Source organism: Ruditapes philippinarum, unplaced genomic scaffold (genome assembly GCF_026571515.1).
Source record: "Ruditapes philippinarum isolate M1 unplaced genomic scaffold, ASM2657151v2 ctg1353_1_1_1_1, whole genome shotgun sequence".
Taxonomy (NCBI): Eukaryota; Metazoa; Mollusca; class Bivalvia; order Venerida; family Veneridae; genus Ruditapes; species Ruditapes philippinarum.
The window spans coordinates 168316-192306 of NW_026861730.1; the positions used below are offsets into that span (position 1 = coordinate 168316).

General features: G+C 32.3%; 1 protein-coding gene across 1 annotated transcript in view; it reads left to right on the plus strand.

Moving 5' to 3' along the window:
• The window catches only part of LOC132716621 (protein ELYS-like), a 54236-nt gene extending 31285 nt beyond the window's left edge, over positions 1 to 22951 (plus strand). Inside the window, exons 18-36 of the mRNA XM_060699929.1 lie at positions 1027 to 1141; positions 3448 to 3561; positions 4765 to 4866; positions 5579 to 5769; positions 8123 to 8217; positions 8554 to 8735; positions 9167 to 9314; positions 10063 to 10183; positions 10652 to 10723; positions 11480 to 11599; positions 12123 to 12313; positions 12827 to 12956; positions 13482 to 13751; positions 14465 to 14667; positions 15008 to 15612; positions 16717 to 18745; positions 19633 to 19695; positions 20074 to 20278; positions 20969 to 22951. Coding sequence (XP_060555912.1) covers positions 1027 to 1141; positions 3448 to 3561; positions 4765 to 4866; positions 5579 to 5769; positions 8123 to 8217; positions 8554 to 8735; positions 9167 to 9314; positions 10063 to 10183; positions 10652 to 10723; positions 11480 to 11599; positions 12123 to 12313; positions 12827 to 12956; positions 13482 to 13751; positions 14465 to 14667; positions 15008 to 15612; positions 16717 to 18745; positions 19633 to 19695; positions 20074 to 20278; positions 20969 to 21215 — 5203 coding nt within the window. The 3' untranslated portion in view covers positions 21216 to 22951. The remainder of the gene's footprint in view (positions 1 to 1026; positions 1142 to 3447; positions 3562 to 4764; positions 4867 to 5578; positions 5770 to 8122; positions 8218 to 8553; positions 8736 to 9166; positions 9315 to 10062; positions 10184 to 10651; positions 10724 to 11479; positions 11600 to 12122; positions 12314 to 12826; positions 12957 to 13481; positions 13752 to 14464; positions 14668 to 15007; positions 15613 to 16716; positions 18746 to 19632; positions 19696 to 20073; positions 20279 to 20968) is intronic.
• The last annotated feature ends 1040 nt before the right edge of the window (positions 22952 to 23991 follow it).

Below are 23991 nucleotides of genomic sequence, written 5' to 3' on the forward strand. Positions count from 1 at the left end.
TAGAATTTGGATAATTATTATGAATTAAAGAACTTTTCTTTTTAATAAATTGCATTTAAAAGTTAGAGTCAGAAACTGTTGAACCTAAAAAAAAGAATTAAAAAATGTTGTGTTGATGTAAATCAAATGCAACTAGTACTTCATTAAATATCATCAGAGCGATTTTCAAATACACATTTGTTTATTTTCCATGCCATACACATGTATATTTTATATGCATGTACATATAAAGGTGTACATGTATATTTTGTGAAATTAAATTAGAAAAAAAAATCCAATGATTTGATGATCACTTCTCCCTAAATTTCAAAACTTCTCCCTATTTTTCCTTGAAGGGAGAAGTCACTTCTCCCTAAATTTTCAGTCCAAGGTAGTCCCTGCAATATTGAAATTTTAAACATTCTATGCAATTAAAAGTTGTTGAAATTTGAGATATTTACTACATAGTCAAAAGAAGTTGTTGAAAGTTGTGACTTTATTGCAAAGTCTGGGAGTGGAAGTTAGATGAAATTTGATTAAAGTATTTCATAGTCAAGTGGAGCAAGTTGCTGAATTTTGTGTGATATAATATTTTACAATCAGGGACTGAGCATTTGTGTTAGATTTTTTTTATGACAAATGGTACTATTGTTAAGATTTATTATGGTACAGGAAGTTGTTAAATGTCAATGATATATTATTATATATTATGCAAGTCAGTGAAATGGGGCTTTCTTGTTAATTGGCAAACTTCCTTCACTTTTCATTAACCACATGCCTGTATCAATGCAAAATTTTGTTGAACAAAATGTTTACATACATAAAGTTGAGAAGGAAAAAAATAACATGATGGTCTGTTATCTGCCTATATCCCTTCTCCCATATTTCCTTTTCCTTCTGAAACCTGTAAAGCTATATCATTTAAAAAGAAACTAAGAAACTCTTATGGCTATATGTTTTTTGACTTGATATTTTGATAGAGTGTCAGTCAGATAGGTCTGGCATTATTTAAGTTCTGTAATTGTGAACTTTGCTTTACGTATTTAGTGATGTAGATGAGACTAACATGTTAATGATTGACGGACTGGTGGAGACAATGGGAGTACAGGAGATGTGGGAGAGAGAAGGTGGTACTGGGCTGTACCCTCCACCTAGCATACATGTAAGTTCAGTTTTGATCATTCTTAGTTAAATATATTTATTAAGAAATGAAAAAGTTCTTCTTTATATTTTGGACTGTTCTTGTAGGTGTTCGGGGTTTTAATCTTTAGAAATAGAACAGCGTAGCTTACAGACACCTTAAAGTAAAAAAGTTTGGTTAAGGTTTGTAATCTTGGCAAAAGCCATTTATTAGCCAACATTTTCTCAGTAAGTCATTTAAGTCAGTTTGACAAATCTACTTGCTTTGATAATTCATTCTGTTTGAATTTTGTGGTTTATGTTACAGTGTAGATTGTTGCAGCAGAATTTTTATGAAAGCTGGAATGGCTGACCCTTTTCTTAATTATTAATGAGATTATAGTTGCCATGAAATTAACTTACCATATTCATGTTACACCTACATGCTAGGCTTGTTAGGAGGGGTCTGCATATGTTTTGTGCATAAGTTGTAGGGCTAGGACCTATATATATGTTTTTAGCTTGACTATTCGCAGAATAATCGAGCTAATGCAGTCACCCATTTGTCGGCGTCTGCGTCCCTGTGGTTAAGTTTTTGTATGTAAGCTGGTATCTCCATAACTACTGAAGGGAATGGATTGAAACTTCACACACTTGTTCTCTGTGATTATCTTAGATGATTGGCCCAAGTCCCATAACTCTGATTTGCTTTTTTACATAATTATGCCCCTTTTTCGACTTACAAATTCTTGGTTAAGTTTTTGTATGTAAGCTGGTATCTCCATAACTACTGAAGGGAATGGATTGAAACTTCACACACTTGTTCTCTGTGATTATCTAAGATGATTGGCATAAGTCCCATAACTTTGATTTGCTTTTTTTATATAATTATGCCCCTTTTTCGACTTAGAAATTCTTGGTTAAGTTTTTGTATGTAAGCTGGTATCTCCATAACTACTGAAGGGAATGGATTGAAACTTCACACACTTGTTCTCTGTGATTATCTAAGATGATTGGCACAAGTCCCATAACTCTGATTTGCTTTTTTACATAATAATAATGCCCCTTTTTAGACTTAGAAATTCTTGGTTAAGTTTTTGCGTGTAAGCTTGTATCTCCATAACTAATGAAGGGAATGGATTGAAACTTCACACACTTATTGTCTGTGATTATCTAAGATGATTGGCACAAGTCCCATAACTCTGATTTGCTTTTTTACATAATAATATAGCCCCTTTTTCGACTTAGAAATTCTTGGTTAAGTTTTTGCGTGTAAGCTGGTATCTCCATAACTACTGAAGGGAATTGATTGAAACTTCACACACTTGTTCTCTGTGATTATCTTAGATAATTGGCACAAGTCCCATAACTCTGATTTGCTTTTTTACATAATAATGCCCCTTTTTCGACTTAGAAATTTTTGGTTAAGTTTTTGCGTGTAAGCTGGTATCTCCATAACTAATGAAGGGAATGGATTGAAACTTCACACACTCTTGTTCTCTGTGATTTTCTAAGATGATTGACACAAGTCCCATAACTCTGATTTGCTTTTTTACATAATTATGCCCCTTTTTCGACTTAGAAATTCTTGGTTAAGTTTTTGCGTGTAAGCTGGTATCTCCATAACTATTGAAGGGAATGGATTGAAACTTCACACTCTTGTTGTCTGTGATTATCTAAGATGATTGGCACAAGTCCCATAACTTGGATTTGCTTTTTTACATAATTATGCCCCTTTTTTGACTTAGAAATTCTTGGTTAAGTTTTTGCGTGTAAGCTGGTATCTCCATAACTATTGAAGGGAATGGATTGAAACTTCACACTCTTGTTGTCTGTGATTATCTAAGATGATTGGCACAAGTCCCATAACTTGGATTTACTTTTTCGCATAATTTTGCCCCTTTTTCGATTCATAAATTCTTGGCTAAGTTTTTGTGTGAAAGCTTGTATCTCCATAACTACTGAAGGGAATGTATTGAAACTTGAAGGGTTTGTACCTTTTCGGACAATTTTATATATTCATATAGGTAAGCATTATTATACTCAATGAAACACCCTTGTGACAAATTTTCGAATAGTCGAGCGTTACTGTCCTCCGACAGTTCTTGTTCCATTACTGTTGAGTTTTTAACTGTCGGTAGATTTCGGCAATTGATTTACTGTGGAAGAAACAGGTTATTACTGATACAGAATCCAGTAGCATTAATATAGCTCTCTATTTATTCATGGTTACACATACAAAAGAGATTGAATTTTTTTTTTGCTAAACAAATTCCACAGAATTTGATGGTCAGACATAATATAAAGTATAAAATCATTAGTAAAGTTATCTTCTGTTTTATTTTTCAGGCACTGTTATCATCATACCTTCTGGAGAACTGTGATATGCTGTCGAAACAATGTCTAGTTCTATACCTACTTCTAGATCTGGTATCTGTCGACAGCTCAGATGAAAATGAAACTGTAAGTTACTGATCTACCATTATATTGTAGAATTGTCATTGATTATACATGTAAGGCTGCAAGAATTTCATATAGTTTGGAAATACCTAATGCTATAAGAATGACAGTATCATAAAATACCACCTAACGACCACGCCACAAATAGGACCACACCGCTATTAAGGGCACTTTTCAAAAGTACAAAATAATTGCCTTCTTTATTCATTGCGAAAAATGATCAGTATATCGACCACGTCTCTAATCCGGCATAACGACCACTTCTGTCAGACATGTGTGTGTATTTCTTATTAAATCATTAACCTGTATAACGACCAATTATGCAACATAATGACCACCTAACACAATGTGTTTATTGCCCCATTGACAGAATCTTTTCTCTGCCGTAAACAAATACACCAGTCAAACGAGGTCATTATCTGTCTAGCATTCTAGCGGCAGCATGATTCAACTAATTTTGTCGGTAATTAACAGGCGTTCAATTGCATTTTAATTTATTTGTTGATGGAAAGTATGTGAAAACTCGCTAATTTCACAAAGGATTGTTGGACTTTATAGATATGCAATTAATGGTTTAATGAGTCTGTTGGTCTGCTAAATATTATAAAATTGAACAAATGAAATTATGCACCTAAACAAGGACTTTATATATTTTTGGGGAAAAAATGTTGAAACCTCAGTCTTCTTTTAGTTTGCATTCTTATGAAACTTTAAATCATTCCTTGCTTAGTCTATCAACAATTGTATCATGAAAATATATTATTATTAATATAATTATATTTAAAAGTTTAAAATCTAAAGAAAGTTAAAAAACCTATATCAATGTCTTAGGCATGAGTACATAAACATTTAGTTTAGTTGGACTGCACAAGTTCTAAAAGTGGCTTATTCACTATTAAGACCAGTTCACTATTTAGACCACTTTTAGTCAGTCCAGTAATTGGTCTTAATAGAGGGAATTTGCTGTATTCAGATGAAATATATACAAATGTACAGGTATTAGCTGTTCAGCTTAAATTTAGAATGATGTTGAAACTGTAATAGCAAAAACAAAATCTCAAAGAAAAAAAGAATCAAAAAATCAATTCTTATTTTTCTATAGACTATATATGCCTGAAAGAATTCTGGCAAGAATTGTTTTACCAATTTACTGAATCATATTTACAATTTGAAACATTCTTTAGTTTTGTAAAACTTTAATTTCAGTTCTCTGAGAAAGTCAGTGGCTTTGCTCGTAGATTCAACCTTCCTCAAACTCTGGTGAAATTAATGCAGGCATTCTGGTTGCTTGATCACAGGGATTTTGAGGTGAACTTAATTTTCTTAAAGTTTTATATATTATTTGTACATAGAAACATTAAACATGAAAAAACTTAGTAATCTCTTTTAAAAAGTTATTAAGCTTTTGAGGAATTTGACTTAATGACATTGTTGCTTTGCATTGGGTATGTTCTGCTCTTTTATAAGACATGTTTAATTTTCTCATCTAAATGAACATATCCTGATTTTGTGCCTTATTTTGTGCCTTTTAAGTGCTACTTAATATGAAAGTAATCACTCACATATTGTTATTAAAGAGTATAGGAAAGAAGCCTGATTTTTTCCCCATACATTTGGCTTCTCTTTAAAATGAATATTTATAGGCTGCATTACGAAATCTTTATAGGCTGCATTATGAAATGTATTTTAATTATCTTGATTCCATACTGATTGTCTGAAGCTCAGTCCCTTAGATGAAAATTTGATATTTCTGTGAAGAAACTTTGAGAGCAGTCATTCTCAAAAGTTATCACTTCTACCTAGTCACTTACTCTGCCTAAATAATATATGAAGGGCATCTTTGGCCTTTTTGCAGTAGCTTTAACAGGTTGTCATTCTACCTTAGATGACCAGTGTCTGATTTACAGCCTTACAAAGTAATTCAGATAATTAGTTAAAAAGATTTGGTACCATTATGAACATTATGCTACAGAAAATGTAATGAAATATAATATTATCAGTTTTATTTTATGTTTTGTAGGAAGCATTAAGTTTAATGTTAGATCCAATGGTGAGAGCTGAATTTGCTAGATGGCAGCATAAGCGGATTATTAAAGCGTTATTGTACCAAGGTGATGCCAAGATGGCTCTCAGGTACATCACAAGTGTACAGCCTGCTCTCACCACACCGGAAGAGGTGAAACTGAAACTCACAGTACTACTGGCTAATGAGTAAGTACAAGTTGTCAATTAAGAAAGACTGTTAAGTTATTTGTTTTAAACACAGAAGCACTATTTCCTGGGCTCTGTATATTAAATGAATAAAGTGTACTTTTTGTGCCCCCCACTTTTGAGCATATAAATTTGTCTTTGTGATGTCAACATACATCCTAGAGATTCTGTGGAATGCATGGTTTCTTAATTACTTGACAGAAAATTACATAAGTACTAAGTCAGATAAAATATTGTGAACATGTGTATTAGTTTTATTGTAGAACAGTAATCCTGAAGTACAGAACCTTGACTATGATAAAATAAGTAATTTTACACACCGTTCCTTTATAGAAAGTTAACAAAACTTAAGCATTTTTATATAGAGGGACGGTAGGGTCCGCTGTGTTGTATAGGCACAGGTTATTTGATGTTCTGCATAGTTTTTTAGCTGACAAAGTTTGAAGCTTTATAAGTATCTTATCTTGCTTTTCTATGAAGTTTTGATATTCAAGTGTGTGACTTTTGATTGTCTTGTATCCAAGTTCCTTACAATGTATACAGTCAGACATATTTTCACCTATAGATAAATGTTTATCCTCTTACCAGACCTGGGGATGATTACATTGATCAGTAATTGATTTAATTACAATTACTTTCAGATTTTATTGTAATTGATTACAATTGATTACTCAGACTTGTCTCTGTAATCAATTAAATTACAATTACTTTAAGAAAGTAATTGATTGATAATTGATTACATTCAATGTATAACTATAAACAAAAGTTTCTTAATGCTTTTTAATATATACAATATATACATTATATAAACAAAGGATTTCCAGCTCATCAACAGTCATCAATTTAACACACTTTTAGTTACTGTCACATCACTTTATCATATTTTAGCATTGCACTTTAGCATCATAAGTTCATGAAACCGTCTGTCAGTCAGACTGCATCTATCAGGACAGAAAATTTTACCCGCAACACTAAACAAATGCTCTACAGGGGCTGATGATGCAGGAATGGTCCTCGGTCTTCTTGGTGTAGGTTTCATAATAAACTCTCTCTGCCACAGAAATTTTGATAAGTGTCAATTGTACAGTATGCTGTATACAGGTGTTAAAACAGGTGTGAAAACAATAAATTTTTGTATGGGAATTCAGAGACAATAGGCTTTACAAAGTATCAATTTCTTACAAACACTTCAATGGTACATCAGTATTCATTATAATTTAGACACATTGTCTATCACCTAACAAAATACCTAACTGTTGCATATAATTAAAATATGGTAATATGCATCTGACATAAACTCTAGAATATACAAAGTAAAGAAGTTATCTACATTGTTTGAAACTTTTTAAAACATGGTTTAACCAAAATATGTGAAACAAAATTTAACATAGTTACCTTTATGTGGATAATGGAATTTGAATGTGACTAAGTGTTTCCATTTATATTCCTAGGGCACAATTTGCAAGGTGCTGTCACATTTCCAGATGTCTCTTTAGGAAATTCAAAGACATCATTAATCCAATGATATGACATTTTGGTTGGAATACCAGCCAAACAATGATGTCTATCTTTCAGTTAGAATTTGGTTAACTGTATGGATTTAAACTTATTTCTGCATTGTGAGTGATGTCTTATTAACATCGCACTTGATATTTTACTACCATTATGGACAATCATTGTTTATTATGACAATTTCTATTATTTACTTCAAATATGGATATCAATAGATATCAACAATAATGAATATTCAATAAAAATCAATTTACACTCTACAATTTGTGATCAAAGATCATTATAAAGAAATATAAGTTCAACTGTAACATGTGAAATAAATATTTTGAATTTCAATAGTTTTATGTAAAATTTGAAAGTAATCAACATCAATCAAATTGTAATCATAATTACAGACTGAATTTAAGCTGTAATTGATTAATTACAATTAATGTAATCAATTTTGAGCAAGGTAATCAATTACATGATGATTACAGTGTAATCATGTAATCAATTAAAAAATCGATGATTACGATTGATGATTACCCCAGGTCTGCCTCTTACAATCTGTGTAATTGTTACTGCCATGCCACTTTAACAAGACTCTTAGATTTTCAAGCATGCTGATGGCAATAATTTTTGTTAACTTCTTGGATTGCTGTTACAAAAGGAACGTTAAACTCTCAAATCATTTGCATCAACTGTGACATACATTTTGTCACCAGTAAAGTCAAGCCACTCTTCATGTGTAATATATATACTAATCAGACTGAACTGTTTACACAAATTTGGCATTTTGATATCTCAAGCCCATGCAACTTAACAAACTAAACTATTTTCAGTAAAGTATTGGTATTTTCAGATTAACTGCGGAGGCTTTGACATATCAGAGAGTTTGTAGAGACAAGAACAACATGAATGATTTACTATCACATCTCTTCCTCGGATGCCAACAAAGTAAGTAGCTAATAAATAATCCAGCTGATCTTATGCCTAAAAACAATTTTTCATTATCCTCAACTTTTGATTTATATTGAAAAGTTGACATGTTGTTGCACGGAAAATAAATGCACACAACTACATCTTTAAGGACAATTTTTAAAACCAGTCAATTGTAGAAATTTGAAAATCTTGAATGTTGAATTAGTTGATGCTTATTTTAAAATTTGTTATTTTATCATCTGAACCACAAAGGAATTATTACTCAAATATAATTTTACATTATAAAATGAATTATTTCATTTATTTTGAGATTATTTCATGTAAGAATTTTATATTTGTTTTTATTCTCAGCAAAGACTCTAGGTCGGTTGCTACAGTTACCATTGAGCAACGAGGAGGAGACAATTCTGGTAGACTATCTGCTGGCCAGTTCGGAGCCTCATTCACAAGAGTTACTGGTCATGCATTACCTACAGAGGGCGAGATTTGTTGAGGCTATACAGTTGAATGAGAAACTAAAACATTCTATAATGGTAAGTATAGACATATTGAAGTTGGTAATGAGTTACTGTATGTACTATTACAAAGAAAACTCTCATAATTTCAAACCTACTCCACACCTCTGAACTATAATACAGTCAGAGACTAAAATCATTCAAGTTTGCAGTATTTTAATGTTATGTATATGCAGATGATATGTTTTATATTATAAAGTTTATGTTTGGACATAATTTACATCTTTACAAGTTTTATAAGCTATAATAACATACATGTCTAGATTTTTTATATAAAATTTAACCAATCATTTTGATATCCTTGAAATAAGTTTACATGATTTTTCAACACAGACAATGTTTCATGATTTTAAAAATTATCAAATTACTTCAAGTTACCCCTAGAAGTTGAAGTCAGTATTGAGCTTATAACTCCATGTTTAATTTGTGAAATAATATTACCCCTACAGACAGAGGCCAATGCCAAGGCGCGGGAGCGGGCAGCTGCACGTAATGCCATTGTTGATAGCTATGCCAGCCTCCTACCTCTAGTACAACGACGATTGATGCTGGAACAACTGCATGTACCAAAGAAAAATATACAGTGGAGACGAGAAGGTTGGTTAATAGTTTATATAGTTGTTATTATAATAAAAGTCATACAAAAGTCAATTCTGTATGAATACTTATATATTGGATACAAATGACAGACTTGTGGCACGAGGGTAGTGCCTGGAGGGACATATAAAATTATACAGTCTGAATACTTTTCTCATGGTTTGCCTCTTAATTTAACATTTGATAATAAAATTCCTGAAATTTACATCAGATGTTAACATTAGTTAATATCTTGAAGGCAGCTTGGAAAATGCTTGAATATAGGATAATAAATTGTAAGTGGTAGCACAACAAACTTCAGAATTAGGTGGTTTTTGATTTACAAATATGAGATCAAAGGTAATGCAATATTAAATAAACTTTAAAACTAAATAAACATTTCTATATTGAAAAAATGTTTGTAATGGAAAATGTAAGAACGGGAAGAATATATTTATAAAAATTGTTTGCATTTCTATGTATTTTAACATTGTTTTCTAAATACATTTAAATGTGTTGTAATTTCACATTTTCAAAGTCCTGAACCATTGTGATGTAAAAGTCTTTCATACATTTGATAGTAAATATTTCATTTTGATGTCTAATTGAATGCTGCTGCTTGCTTTGAACATTTGTCATTTGTTGATAAATATTTCATTTTAATGATCAAGTATCATCATTAATTTTCATGAAAAAACATTTTTTTTTTCTGATGGTGACTTTGTGTTGACTGTGTAGATTAGTGTTAAACAATAAGTTATATTTACAGTACGACGTCCCACCCCACTGTCAACAAAAGTCACAAAGAACAAAGCTCGAGCGATGTCCCAGTCAGCTTTTATCATGACTATCATGGAGAAATTGGATGAAATCGAGACAGAACAACCACAGTATGATCTGTTTTACTGTTTATATGTAAACCTGTTCATTTAGTTAAGAAAATAGTATTACAATTTCAACATAAAAGAATGGATTATTTCAATGTTTCTGATGTTTGGATTATTTCAATATTTTTGATGTTTAGATTATTTCAATATTTCTGTCATCTGGACATGGATTAATTCTGTGTGGCTGTGGATTTATTGTCAGTATCTTAAATTGTCTCAGATTCTATATTCTACAAGTTATGGACATTGACTATAACTTTCTGTGACTTTTTGAGTTATGGTCATAGACTTTAATTCTCACTGACCTTGAAGTTAGGGTCATTGACTTTAATACTTTAATTCTAAGTGGCCACGAAGTTGGGGTTGTTGACATCATTGAATATATGTTTAGCATTACCTGCTAAAATTGAATATTAAATAAATGATGTAATGAAATATAACTTTACTTTATGAGCATTTTATCTTGTATAGGAATGAAGCACTGGACAGATCTGTAGGGCCATTTATCTGTACCCCTGTCACCCCTGCCAGGAGGTCTTTACGGTAAGACTCAAATCCTCTTTCACTATATAATAAAGACCATATATAGTAAAACAAAAGGAAACCATTTTGATAAAGACATCCAAATTGACAATGTTGTAGCTTGGTTCCATGGACAGCTGTGTCTACAGTATATTCCTCCTAGCATTGGCTTAAGCAGAAGTCAACATTTAAACCATTTTGTAAAAAGCAACATAGAGTCCTCATGTAATAGAGTTTGTTTGCCTTAAAAAGAAAACAGTGACTGAAAATAATTAATTGGAATTTCTTGAGGAAATCTAGAGGTTAAGAAACTTTTGTGTCGCAGACTGCTGCACACAAAAAAAACATATACCGTAAAATCCCGATTAAACGTAAATCATGCGTATCATGGGTTGACAGGATGATAATGTGTTTAAATAGGACTTGCTTGGATTTTTTTTACATCATTTGAAGAGAGAGAAAAGACAATCATTTTCATTACGCCTTTCCTTGTTGATCTTGTCTATTTATTTATTTATTTTTTTATATCTTTAGTAAATGCCCCTCTTTTAAAAAATGTTACTTCCCCCGGGGGCGTTAAAATGGAATTTTACGATAAATTAAAAATGCCGGAAACATATTGTAATGGTGATTATGAAGTGTTCTGCAGGATTAGATTTCATATATCCGGTACAATTGCATTTTGTGTTGTCTAAGTAATACAGATGTAGTGTTAAGTTATCATTATTGTGTCTGTGTAGTGTTGAGTTATCATTATTGTGTCTGTATATTTTTCAGGGACACACCAGCTACATTGTATCCTGAATCAGCTGGTAATGTTAGTGGCAGTGCTGGACTAGTACTGAATAAATCACTCAATGTGTTTAGCTGTGATACCCCTACTAGAGCAGATAATAGGTAAAAATTGTACATCTAATTTCTTACAATGTTTCTAGCTTAATAACTTAGATTGCTACCTGATGGTAACTGATGGCATAAATTTGATGGCGTTCCATTTATATCATCTGATAAAAAGAAGTCAACCAGCTTTCCTACTGGTAGCTTTTCTTCCAATTAAGGCCTTATTCAATAAAAGACTTGTTTTACAATCTTTGCTTTTATTGTTAAAGGTAATAAGTGAGAAAGTACATCTCTGCCCACCCAACACTGTGTCAGCATGTTAGTAATGTTTAACTGCTTTGTGGAATTATAATGAAATATACAAAGATCATGTTGTTTCATAATCATTGTAATAAATCGTGTTTTCCATAGAAGGATCCCTATTATGAAAGTATATACAGAAACTTTAGTCATTTTGAAAGCATAACACCTGTATATGATGTTATATGATAAAAAAGAAAGAATTAAAAAGCTGTATTTCTTGAAGGTATAAAATTACTTGTTATTTTAAAGAAGCAGTTTTATGGATTTATTTTTCTAGGGGAAGTAGATTTTTCTCAGCAAGTTGTATGTCGATGTTACAGACACCATCAGTGAAGAGAGTGACACCAAAGAAACAGAGGATGTCAACAAACAGTGCAGTCACCCCGCAATCTATTCTTAAAGTCCGTAATATGATAGCTACAACCTCACCAAGTCCACATAGTTCCAATGTCACACCGAATTCACAAGGTAAAAAATATCCGCATAAAACTAGACAGACAAATGGTTAGATAATGTTTGTGATGAGGTCGGTAATTAAAATGACAATGCATACTTAATATCTGATTTTTTTCCTTTGTTTTTCATTTGTAACTAAGTTTAAGGCCTGTTTATGTATACATTCTTTACATAATACATGCATTTTTAAATTATTATTTTTATATAACATACATTACATGATGATAACCATAAATAAACATATGTTGTTGTATTAGTAGATATTTTTTTATATAATTACTTACATAAAGCTTAAATGTGAATAGCAATGAAAATAAAAAGAAGAGAATGTAAAAATGATAGATTTTTGTTTTGTCATTTGTAAATGAAAAAGTGATAAACTTGGCTAAGTTGAAAATTGCGTCCACTAGGATTGATTTCATGCAAAACATTGCTTCCAAAGCTAATGTTACTTGGACAATGAAGATGATTTACAGGTAGATGTCTAAAACTCTCCAAATAAATTGAGATGCAATTTGTTTTCAGAACTTGAAGGAAGCGCTAAGAAGGTACCAAGGAAGCTTGGATATGGTGCTGGCACCACACCTTTGTCCAGTATACCTCGCCATATAGCAGGGGATAGAAGTCTATCAAAGTCACAGCCGTCTTCCCCAAAGTTAGTCTGTTTCTATTATGAGAATATAAGTTTGTTGTTGTTGTTGTTTTGGTCAGATAATACAGAAGATAGAAATGTTATTATTCAGATGCATGGGCAATTTGCCTGAAATTTTTGTAACATAAATGTGATTATGTCTTGTCTGTCATATAGACGACACTACAAGATAATGATAATAATAATAATAATCTGTAAAGGTTATCATTATATATGTTAGCATTTAAATATTAGGCATGAAATGAATTTTGAGTGACTGCCTGTATTATACTAATTATTTTTCTGTTATAAAAGCATGGATGAAAGTTTTCAGGATTATTCCTGAAGTTCAGGATTTTCAGTCTCCTGAAAGCCTTCTATTTCATATATGAAACTATAGAAAAACTGCTAAATTCAGGATTTTCGGGATTTTTAAAATTTCCAACTTTCACAAATGTAAAAGTGATCTTTCTAAAATATGTTTGTTTTGAAATATAAACAACATGAATATATTTATTACTGTATTTTAAATGTAAAAATGATTTACAGGTCAGTTTCTTTCTTGGAGCCCTCGTCAGCAGAGACGTCGTCCCCGGTCACACCTATACAAAGCCGTCTGTCACAGCCAACAACTCCCAAATCTGTCTCATTCATGGACAAGTCAGCTTCTAAACTACAGCCAATGTCTACTCCTAAACAACTCCGATTTTCATTAAAAGAAACCTCGATATTACTGGGATCATCCAAACAAAGTTCACCGAAATCACCAACACAATCTAGTCCAAGATCTATCAGAGACAGGAGCCCTACTCCAGAAAGGTAAGTTGTCTTTTTGTGTCGTGATAATTGATGGTACTTCTTGTTATTACCATTAAATGAAAGAAGTGCACTTAACTGCTGCCAATTTGAAGCACTGGTTTTATTGCCTGCTTCATATAATTGATGCAAAATTGATGTTCTGTTAGTTTTTTGTTTGGCCATAAATTGAGGTACTTGTGTTGTATATAAGTGATTTAGTTCTATTAGGTTAAGCATATTTCTAAGTAGACACCTCCACGTGTATGCCTGCTCATGTCTGAAATTTTTTTTGTTTAAGCCTTTTCCCAACAGTATTTCAGTCATATAGGCGGGTAGTTTCCTAACCATTGTTCCTGGAGAGTTACACCAGTACTAGACTACCCTCCTCCATGCTAAACTACCAAAGCATCTCCCGGGGATCGAACCCACGCCAGAGGGGTAACTGGATTAGAAGTCATCGACTCTAACCCCTCGACCACGGAGGCGGTATATGTCTGAAATAATGCACAAATGGACAACTGAGGTCTGCCTCCTATAGGTCAGCAGTGAAGTCAACATATGACTGTAGCAATGTGAATTCTAGTAAAATTCTTGGTCTGCTGGCTGCCTGAGAGTCAATATATTTAGAAAGTGACATAATTATTAAAACAACTTTTTCGGTAAATACATAAGCTTACAACCATGGTCTGGATTTATTTATTTATTCAATTTGTGTTGACTTTTGTATCTTGTAGCAGTGAAAAGTCTCCCAAATTTTCTGAAAATCTTGATCAGTTACACAGAAGGCCTCTCCATTCGCCACCAAAAGACCAGTCAGAAGCTGAGGTTCATTCAGCAGAAGAAGATGGATCACAAGTTAATAAAGTTGACATACAAACTGATATGGTTGATTATGTGGTATCAAACTTGGAACAGTCTGACGAGAATATCAGTGATGGTAAATTAGTTAATGTTCTGTTTCTTACTGTCTTTCTACTGTTAAAAGCACCAAAGTTTTCATAGCTGATTTCTGTTAAGATTGCCCTGTGTTAGATGATGTTCTATGTTTCATTAACAGATTGTTTAAAAATGTGTATTTTAGCATGCTTGATGTCCACTTCATGAAACTATTGAGTATTTAAATGTCCCTCATGTTGTAGTAATTTTAAGTTTGAAGCTTGAAACATTATTTTATTGAGAGGTCACTGTTTCGTCGTACACTTGCTTACAATTCATAAAAAATGAGCTGTAACAAACAAAATTAACACATAAATATTTTGTATTTTTTATCATTGTAGAGGAAGTTGAAGAAATGGATGAGAGTTACACATCAGGTATTGCCTCATCTGTGTCCGGAGACATTTCAATCTCTTCTGTAGCAACAGTGAGAGAAGTGATTGCTTCACAACAGTCTCCAGAATCTGTTAGTCCTTCAAAATCTCCAACAAAACTTCCATCTTCACCTACAGTCAAAGTCTCCAAATCACCAGTTTCTAAATTCACTTCTTCTGAGCCTGCTCAGTCAGAAATAACATCCACTGAGCATGCCCAGACTGGGTCTCAGGAAGAAAATGATTTTGACAAAACTGGTTCACAGAATGTTCATATTGACTTAACAGAGGAAGATGAAATGGAGGTAGACCAGTCAGAAAAAGTTGAAGACAAAATGGATGTCATAGATGTAAAGAAAACTACAGAAATATTTGAACAGTATGAGGAGATTAATGCTCCAGCTGAGATTGAAGAAATGGAGACTGTGGAGACTGTATCTTCCAGTGCTGATGAAGCATCATTAGCTAATCAGTCTATCAAACAGGAAGTTGAGGAAGAATTTAGTGTACCTCCTGAACCAGTCCGTCATTTGGAACCACCACTAGCACCTAAAAGTGACAGTGAAGACCAGGTAGGAAGAATTTCATTGTTGTATCTCTATATTGTAACTGTTTATCTGCTTGAATCCAGGGTGACCAGCCTTGACTGCCAGTATAGAGCCTGGTTACATTTGCTGACTTGATCAAAAATTATATCACCTAAAATTGATAATGGGACAGTTCCGAAAAAATTGAAAGTGATCAAGTCAGTTTTAAGAAATTCAGCAGGTTAAGGGTCAATTGACATATCTTTTTTTTGATTTTGAGGAATCCTTTAGTATATTGTAGTTATAGATGATGTGTTTGCTGATATTGAGCAGGTAACTGTATAAGCCTAAACTGATGATTTAAGCTATAATTGTGGGTAGGGCTCAAAAGGTTAATATATGTGTGGGTAATAGACAAAGATGGTCAAATATTAGTAAGAGTGATTGATATATTATATTCTATCCTTAGTTTTATGTTTGGAATACAAAAAAAACCCAAAACAAAAAACATTATTGTGTGAAATTTGGATGCATCCATAGTTAGAATATACAGTAATCGTGTCAGGATGTGTTTCAGACTTGAGAAATTCCAAGTTTTTATTGTCAAGGTAGATTTTCTGCTTTTCAACAGGAGAATTGTCATTTTTAGTCAAAGAAGCTTGCAACACATTTCAAAATTGGTATCATTCTCAACAAGGCAGAACAAGAATGTTTATATTGAAAGAATATAGAATTTAAGATTATATTTGAGTTTATAATTTATACAAAAAGTTAATATAAGTACTGTTATGTTTCGATAAAATAGCTAATTCAGAGAAGTTGTCAGTCACTTGCAGAGAAATTGGTAATTACTAGTTAATTATCCAGAAAAACCAGTTTGGTGTACCATCTGCCGAGATATGATGAAAAAATTTGTTAAAATCCAGAAAAATTAACAAACAATAGAATAGACTTTGAAATATGATTTTAATTTGTAGTCAATGTGTTTTCTTGTGACTAAAACCAAATTTGAAAACAAGGCATTATATGGTCAAAAACTTGAGATTGTATTCATTGTTTACATCTCCTCACTGACGTATCAACTCTCAAAAATGGTTTTTTATTGCTTTGCTATTTCCAGTACTTTCAGTGCTTTGATTTATACTTCAGATTTCACCTGTGCCTTCAGAAAACGAAACATCTCCACTTCGGCTTACAAGTCCAGTTGTCAAGACAAAAGATTCACCCCCTGATTCTGATTATGGGTTACAGTCACATTCAACTGCGAGTGATACCATAATACATCCTTCATCCACATTAATAGATAACATAATGACAATGATAAATGATAAGTTTGGCGAGTCACCAGTTCTTGAAGAAGAAGATGTGCAGTTAAGAGCCAAGGTCGAATCTGAAGATGTAAAAGAACAAAGGAAGGCAACAAGAACAAGACGTAAATTTGATTTGTCTCCTGTTAAAATTGAACAGGAACCTGTTACTCCCACTCGCAGAACAAGGCAAAAAGATTCTGAGGTCATTGCCCCTCCCACAGGACAAGTAACTCCAACACGCTCCACACGCAGGACTAAGAAAATAGGCAGTGATGAAGAGGAAGAAGCCCAAGAAGTTTTAACACCAAGGCGTTCTACGAGAAGTAGACAGAAAAAAGAGTCTGAGTCTTCTCCACATTCTCAAGCAGAAGCTTCAACTCCAACTAGATCCTCGCGTAGGCTTGGTAAAAAGGAAAAATCAACACCAACACGAGATCTTAAACAGGAATCAGTAACACCAACAAGGTCTTCCAATAGGTCTAATGTGAAAAAGGAAGTGAAACCTGAGAAACTGGAAATTGTGTCTGCGATTTCACCAAAGCCGTTTAGTCCAAATGCAAAAGAAGCGATACAAGAGTCTCTGCTACAGATCTCAGCAGAGATGAAGGCACGAATGGAATCACCAGAAAATAAGATGACTCAAATTAAAGATAAACCTGTAGCCTCACCACCTAGGACACCAACACGGTCTAGGAAGAAAGTACAGGATGAGTTTACCCCACCTAGAATGTCGACTAGAACAGGCAGTAGGAGTGAAGTCAGTGATAATGATGAAAATGTTCCTGGAACATCAGGAATAGGTGTAATGGATACTGGTGCTTCACCTGCAAAGAAATCAAAGAAAGCTACAACACCTAGACGAGGTCAAAAGAAAGCTGAAGACGTGGAACGTCAAAATGAAAATAAGAATGACAATAGATCAGATTCTCATTCAGCTGACATTGAGGATGTTAAAAGTGCTCAAATTAAAAAAACACCTACAAGAGGGCGGCGGAAAAAGGAAGATCCCTTTATTGAAATCACTTCAACAGTGGAACCGAAAACACCACCAAGAAATGAAAGAAAGAATGATGAAAATATGGATGAATCAAGAAGAGATAGTTTTGGAAGATCAGAAATTCCAGAAGTGTTTGAAGATATTGAAAATGTAGAAAATACACCTACCAGGAGACAAACATTATCACGTTCTTGTAAAAAAAGTGTTTCAAATGATGATGTTATTAAAACTCCTACACGGAGACAAAGTTTAGGTCGTGAAGGAAATGAGAATGAAAACAATAGTAGAACTCCAACTCGAAGGAGAAGTATTGGTCGTGAAACTAAAATTGATGAAGAAATTAAGGAAGATAAGGTTACAGCTCGTAGACAAAGTTTAGGACGTGATTTTAAGTTAAGTGAAGAGACTTTAAGCAATAAAATGACTACTCGTCGTCAAAGTTTGGGTAGAGAAACGGAGACTTTTGATGAAATTAATGTAAAGACTCCAACTCGTAGACAGAGTTTAGGTCGTAGTGATAACTTAAAAAAAGAAGAAAAATTACCTGAAGAAGACAATAAAAGTGATTTAAAATCAGAAAATATAGAGCCATTGACTCCTTCAAGGAGAGGACGACCAAAAAAGAAAACAGAAGAATCAAAAAATGAAACTGAAAATCAGGATGTAGTGAAAACACCTTCTAGAAGAGGGAAAGGGAAAAAAGCGCTGCAAGATGTAGCCAAAGAAATTAAAGACACTAAACAAGAGGACTCTGGTAATGAAAAATTTGTAGAGAGTAAAAAAGGGAACCAGGATGAGGAAGGTTCCCCGGCATCTCATACAAGAAGTCACGATGTCAGTAAGAAGAAGGGAGATCATTCTACTTTGCCAGGTATTTACTAGGTTTCTATCCCTTATTTCCAAAGTTTGTACTAAATGAATTGTGACTTTGAATGTACCTTACAGTTTGAAATGTAAAATTTTAAGAATGCCAATTATGATCTTGATCATAGTAATGACCCTTAGAATCAAATATATTTGCTGTTTAATTTTATTTATATTTCTGAAATCTTTATTCAAATAGTTTAAATCCAAATTTTTAGTTGTTTTTTTTTTTTAACATTTATATATAATGTATCAAAGCATTTTTTTTCCTGACATTAATGTAAGCTGCATAAATAGATAATCACAAAGTAAGAAAGACTTGATCCTGATTGTATTCTTGGTGAAAGAAAAGCTTGCTTATATTTTAATCTTAATCAGAAACAATGCAAAGGTAATTGAAATTTGTAAATTATAAGGTAAACTCTATTGGACCAAGAATATGGTTTATGTCTACTGCTCAGTTCAATGTTGAAAGCATCATATAAGCATTTATGATTTGCTGGTTGAATTTTCCCGCATGGTGAATTTCTCCATGACAAATAATCTCAGACATTGACTCAAATTGTCTTTGGTCTCTCAACTCTTTCTTATTAAGAAATCATATGGAATTAGTAGTTGGTTACATTCAGAGAAATTGGTAATTACTGGTAAGTTTTAATACAGCTATAAGGTGAATGTTTATAATTGTTAGTTTGTTGCATAAAAAAAAAAAATTTCTTGAAAGTTTTACTGTAATTATCTAATATGTGAAGTTGAAATTTTGTATTTCGACCACAAGGACCAGGATAACAATACACGGTTTATATATGTGTATATTTGTTTTTAAAAAAATCCTGATTATTGCTAGCTGAGAGGCGTTACCATTGTTCACAGATGATCGTTGTTTCATTGCAGATGTATTTGATATACAGAACAACAGTTTTCAGTTCTCTGATCCAATGCAAGTGGATTCAGCAGGTATGTTATGTTAATATATTCTTGTTTTGTATTGGACTCGTACAGTATATTTTGAGAATATCGAACTTCTTCAAGGCTTATGTAAATACTGCCTGTGTTCTCAGTTGGCTTAGTCAATAAAATTTGGTCAGTTTAGCTTAGATTTGAATTATGGCATGTGTTAAGATGATTTTAATGAAAGATATGATTAAATTGTTACCTGTCAGAAGTGATCAATTTTACCTGTGGTCTGTGACAAATTCAATAAAATAAAAACAAAACAAAAAAAATAAAATAAAAATACAGAAATGATAAAATCAGCTATAAATGAAATATGAAACTTTGTACATTATTTCTACCTTAGTGCTAATGATAATGAATTAATATTACATTTGACAGATTCAGCTGTAGCAAAGTCATTTACCCCTGTGAAATCATTCATCTTCTCTCCACCCATCACACATACACGATCAGTGATACAGAAGGAGGACATTGAGGCCAGTCAAACTGAGGCCGGGATACTGCTACCACCAGGACGACCATCATCTATAAAACAAGTCAGTGACGACCTAGAATCTAAACCAGAGAAAAAGTCAAAAAGAAAGTAAGATTTCTAACAGACATTGATGAATTCATTGTTTCCTGTAATATATATTTTTTCAGATACTTTGATGCCTTTGCGAAAAGCTGAGCATTTTGTCCTGTAATAGATCTTATTGAGTGACTAATATATATGAGATTAAACAGGTTGTGTTAAATATTTTCATTGATTATCTTGATAACAGGCTTATGATGTTCTTCCTTTCTAATTTGATAAATATATACATGTAACAAGAACTTATTCATGACAAGTTCAAATACTGAGGTGGCGTGGCCAAGTGATTCTAAGGATTGTTGACTGCGTGGGTTCAAATTCTGTCAATGGCAAGATGTTGTTTCATTGAGCAAGAAACTTTACAGTCATTGCTTAGTACTGGTTTGTTCAAGGAATAGTTTAAAGAGTGTTTCAATAAGCATAGTCAAACTAAAATAAATTTGTATAAACTAAATACTGAGCAAATTCTTTGTATTAAAAGGAACTGTTAAGATAGCTCAGTGATGGTCTAATGGTTTGTCAATGCTGCCAACTTGTACCCGATAAACACTAGGATAGTTGCATGCAGTTGGGGAGACAATTATTGATGATAGTTGTGTTATTTGTCTTTCCAAATTTCGGAACTTTAAGTGTTTTTTTTTTCTTATTTCATCATGATTAGAAAAACACTGAGTATTTTTTTTTTCCCCAATTTTTCAGAACTAAAAGGTTATACAAGGAGCGGGAAGAAATTTTATTAATCAGTCCTATCACAGGGGAGCAGGGCGGAGACTCTGGTGAGGAGGGGCGGGGCATCATGACACGTTCTACGCGAGCAGCATCAAAAAAAGTTCAGACAAAGAAAGATGGAACAAAGTTGCTCTTACAATCACTTCCTGGTGTAGGTCGTAAAACAAGAACCAGTCATAGACTGGGTCCTCTTGGACAGAAAAAGTCTGAAAAATGAATAAATATACCAGGTGTACAAGTGTAAAAATTTATTGAATTTTCAGTGAAATTATTAAAAATAAATGGTTTATAAATTATATTTTTCAAATATTCTTTAAAAAATAGACTGAATATGGTACGACATTAGATAATTATATTTAAGTATATCTGACTCGCTGCATACCAATTTACAGAACAGTTCCGTATGATTTATTGCCAAAAATGTGTTCAAAGAATACTAGGTAGTTATAATTGATATGAATGATATAGATAGGAAAGGAAGTATAACTGTGAGCAAATTATGTGTTTAAAGTCTTTAAAAAGGATTTCCAAGTTAAATTGTTTTGTCTTATATATACAAGCTGTATGCCTCCAGATGAATAAACAAAATATATAAAAAATCTTGAAAAAATATAAAAAACAATGTGTGAATATCCAAGAAAATGAAATGATCCATATTTTATGCATGGTAAGATGGTAATTAACTTAATCACTATATTACTAGCCAAGTACAAATGGTACAATGATTAAATCTGCATATTTGGGATATGTTAATTATTATGGGTAATTTGTATAAATAAAAAGTGCCTTTATCACTTAATATGTATACTTTGACACTTCTTATATAAATTCAGACAATTTTTGATTTTTCATAAAGGCCCATTATTCTCCAGAAATGCTTTTACTTTCATTTCTCAAAAGCTTTCAATTTTTTGTGTCCTGTTATAGTTTCCAAAAAGATATTCATTAACCAAATTCCAATTATCACATTCATCTTCTGCTTCTGTTGCATTTCAACAATTAATGAAAATATAGTGATAAAGTATTTGAATGGAAGTCAAAATACTGATTTGTTTACATTGCACTACTTTAATAACAAATAATTTCACATTCAACGTTACTTTCTTCAGATGTTAAGCATATAAAATTCTCTCAAAAATTATTCAAAACGTTAAAAAATAAATGTTTTCCTTTTCTTAAGAATGAAACATTACCCGGTAGTTTATTTCTGAGGCATAATGTGCATAAGTTACAGGAATCAGGAGGCATGTGGTTTGTATTGTACTACATGTATGAATATATAAACCTTGAATTGAGCTTATTTACATAATATTTCGGGTATAATATATGGAAAAAAAACTGTTCATGAACTCTTCTATCTTATTGAGAGTCGGAATATAGTTATTTAGGGAAAAGGATAAACAGTAAAAAAAATCAATACCCTTACATGATACAGTCATAGAGCATGCATGAATTTGTCCTTTTTTTGATATGATTGTTCCATTACAAAATCTCTTATTATAAGTAGGTTTAATTTTTTAAGCAAATGGATATACTACTGTAAAAATTGTCCCCTGTTTTACACAAGCTATGAATTGTTCTAATGTAATTGATAACAGAAATTGTATATAACCAGTTTGTTAAATTATCAAATACAATTTCATATCAGAAAACTGAATGACAGGCCGTATATAGCTGTACACTGCCATGTCATAAATTATATAGTGACGGTCTAAGGGCTTGGTTTGTATTTCCTGCTTAATGACATATGAGCAGAGCCACAAAGTTTTTGCAACAAGCCATGGAATATTGCATTACATTCTTTCTATTATACATTATTATATACTTGACTTTTTTTTCACTAGGGTGCTCATGTCAAGTATTTTTTGTAAAGAAAAAATATGTATTGTTCTAGAAATATTGTTAATTATCATGATTCACTTTTGGAAATAAATTTTGTGTATATTGCTTAAACTTTTTTGTTCCTTCAAGCCTTAGGATTATTCATTTACACTTTTCACTTCCTTCAAGGGTTATTAATTAATTTTTTTTCAAGTGTTATTCCTTTTAAGCTCGACTATGGGAAGTATTTGGAGAGCTGTCCTACTTGCCCTGGCATCGCGTCCAGATTTCAGATTAAAGTTTTGGTGCAGTAAAATATTTTTTACTATATCCTTTTTCATTTTTGAAGGTATCAACTTCAAAAATATGTTCCTTATCATCAACCACATCTTCTATCCAGTACTTTCTAACCAGTATTTTCAGATTTAACTCCCCTTGAATTTATAAATTTCCTTAAAAAATATTATTTTTTACTGTTACTTCTTAAGCGATCAACTTCATACTTAAAATATATGTTCTTTATCATCAATCACATCTTATGTGACAAGGTTCATAACTAGTACCAATATTGCAAGAGATATCTCCCCATTAACTTAGATTTATTTACTTGAAATATGTTATTTTTTACTATATTTTCTTTACTTTTAAAGGTATTTACCTCAAACTTCAAATACATATTTCTTATCATCAACCAGATTTTATGTGACAAGGGTCATAACTCTTGAAGCAATATTTTCAGATTGATCTCCCTTTGAACTTAGAATTTTATTTAAGAAATATAACTTCTTTACATTTTAAGGTATATTCTTCAAACTTCTAATACATATTTCTTATCCAGGCATAAAAATATTTTCAGAGTCACTCGTCCTGCAGAATGAGTAGTTTCTTATTCCAATGTGCAGGGCAACGTTTTTCTACTCGTCCTGCATCAAATTCTCTTAAATTCTACTCGTAATTACCAGCCAGGTACGTGTACCAGCAGACAAGTGGAATTTTCGATCTCTGACTGTTATCATTACACACATGTTGTGTGACAAGGTCCATAACTAGTGTGACTATTTCAAGAATTATTGCCCCTTGAATATAAGGTAACAACTATAACTTTTTGTCATAAAAAGAAATATATTTTTATCATAATTGATGTTTCTTTCATAGTTTTGTCTTCCTTACTG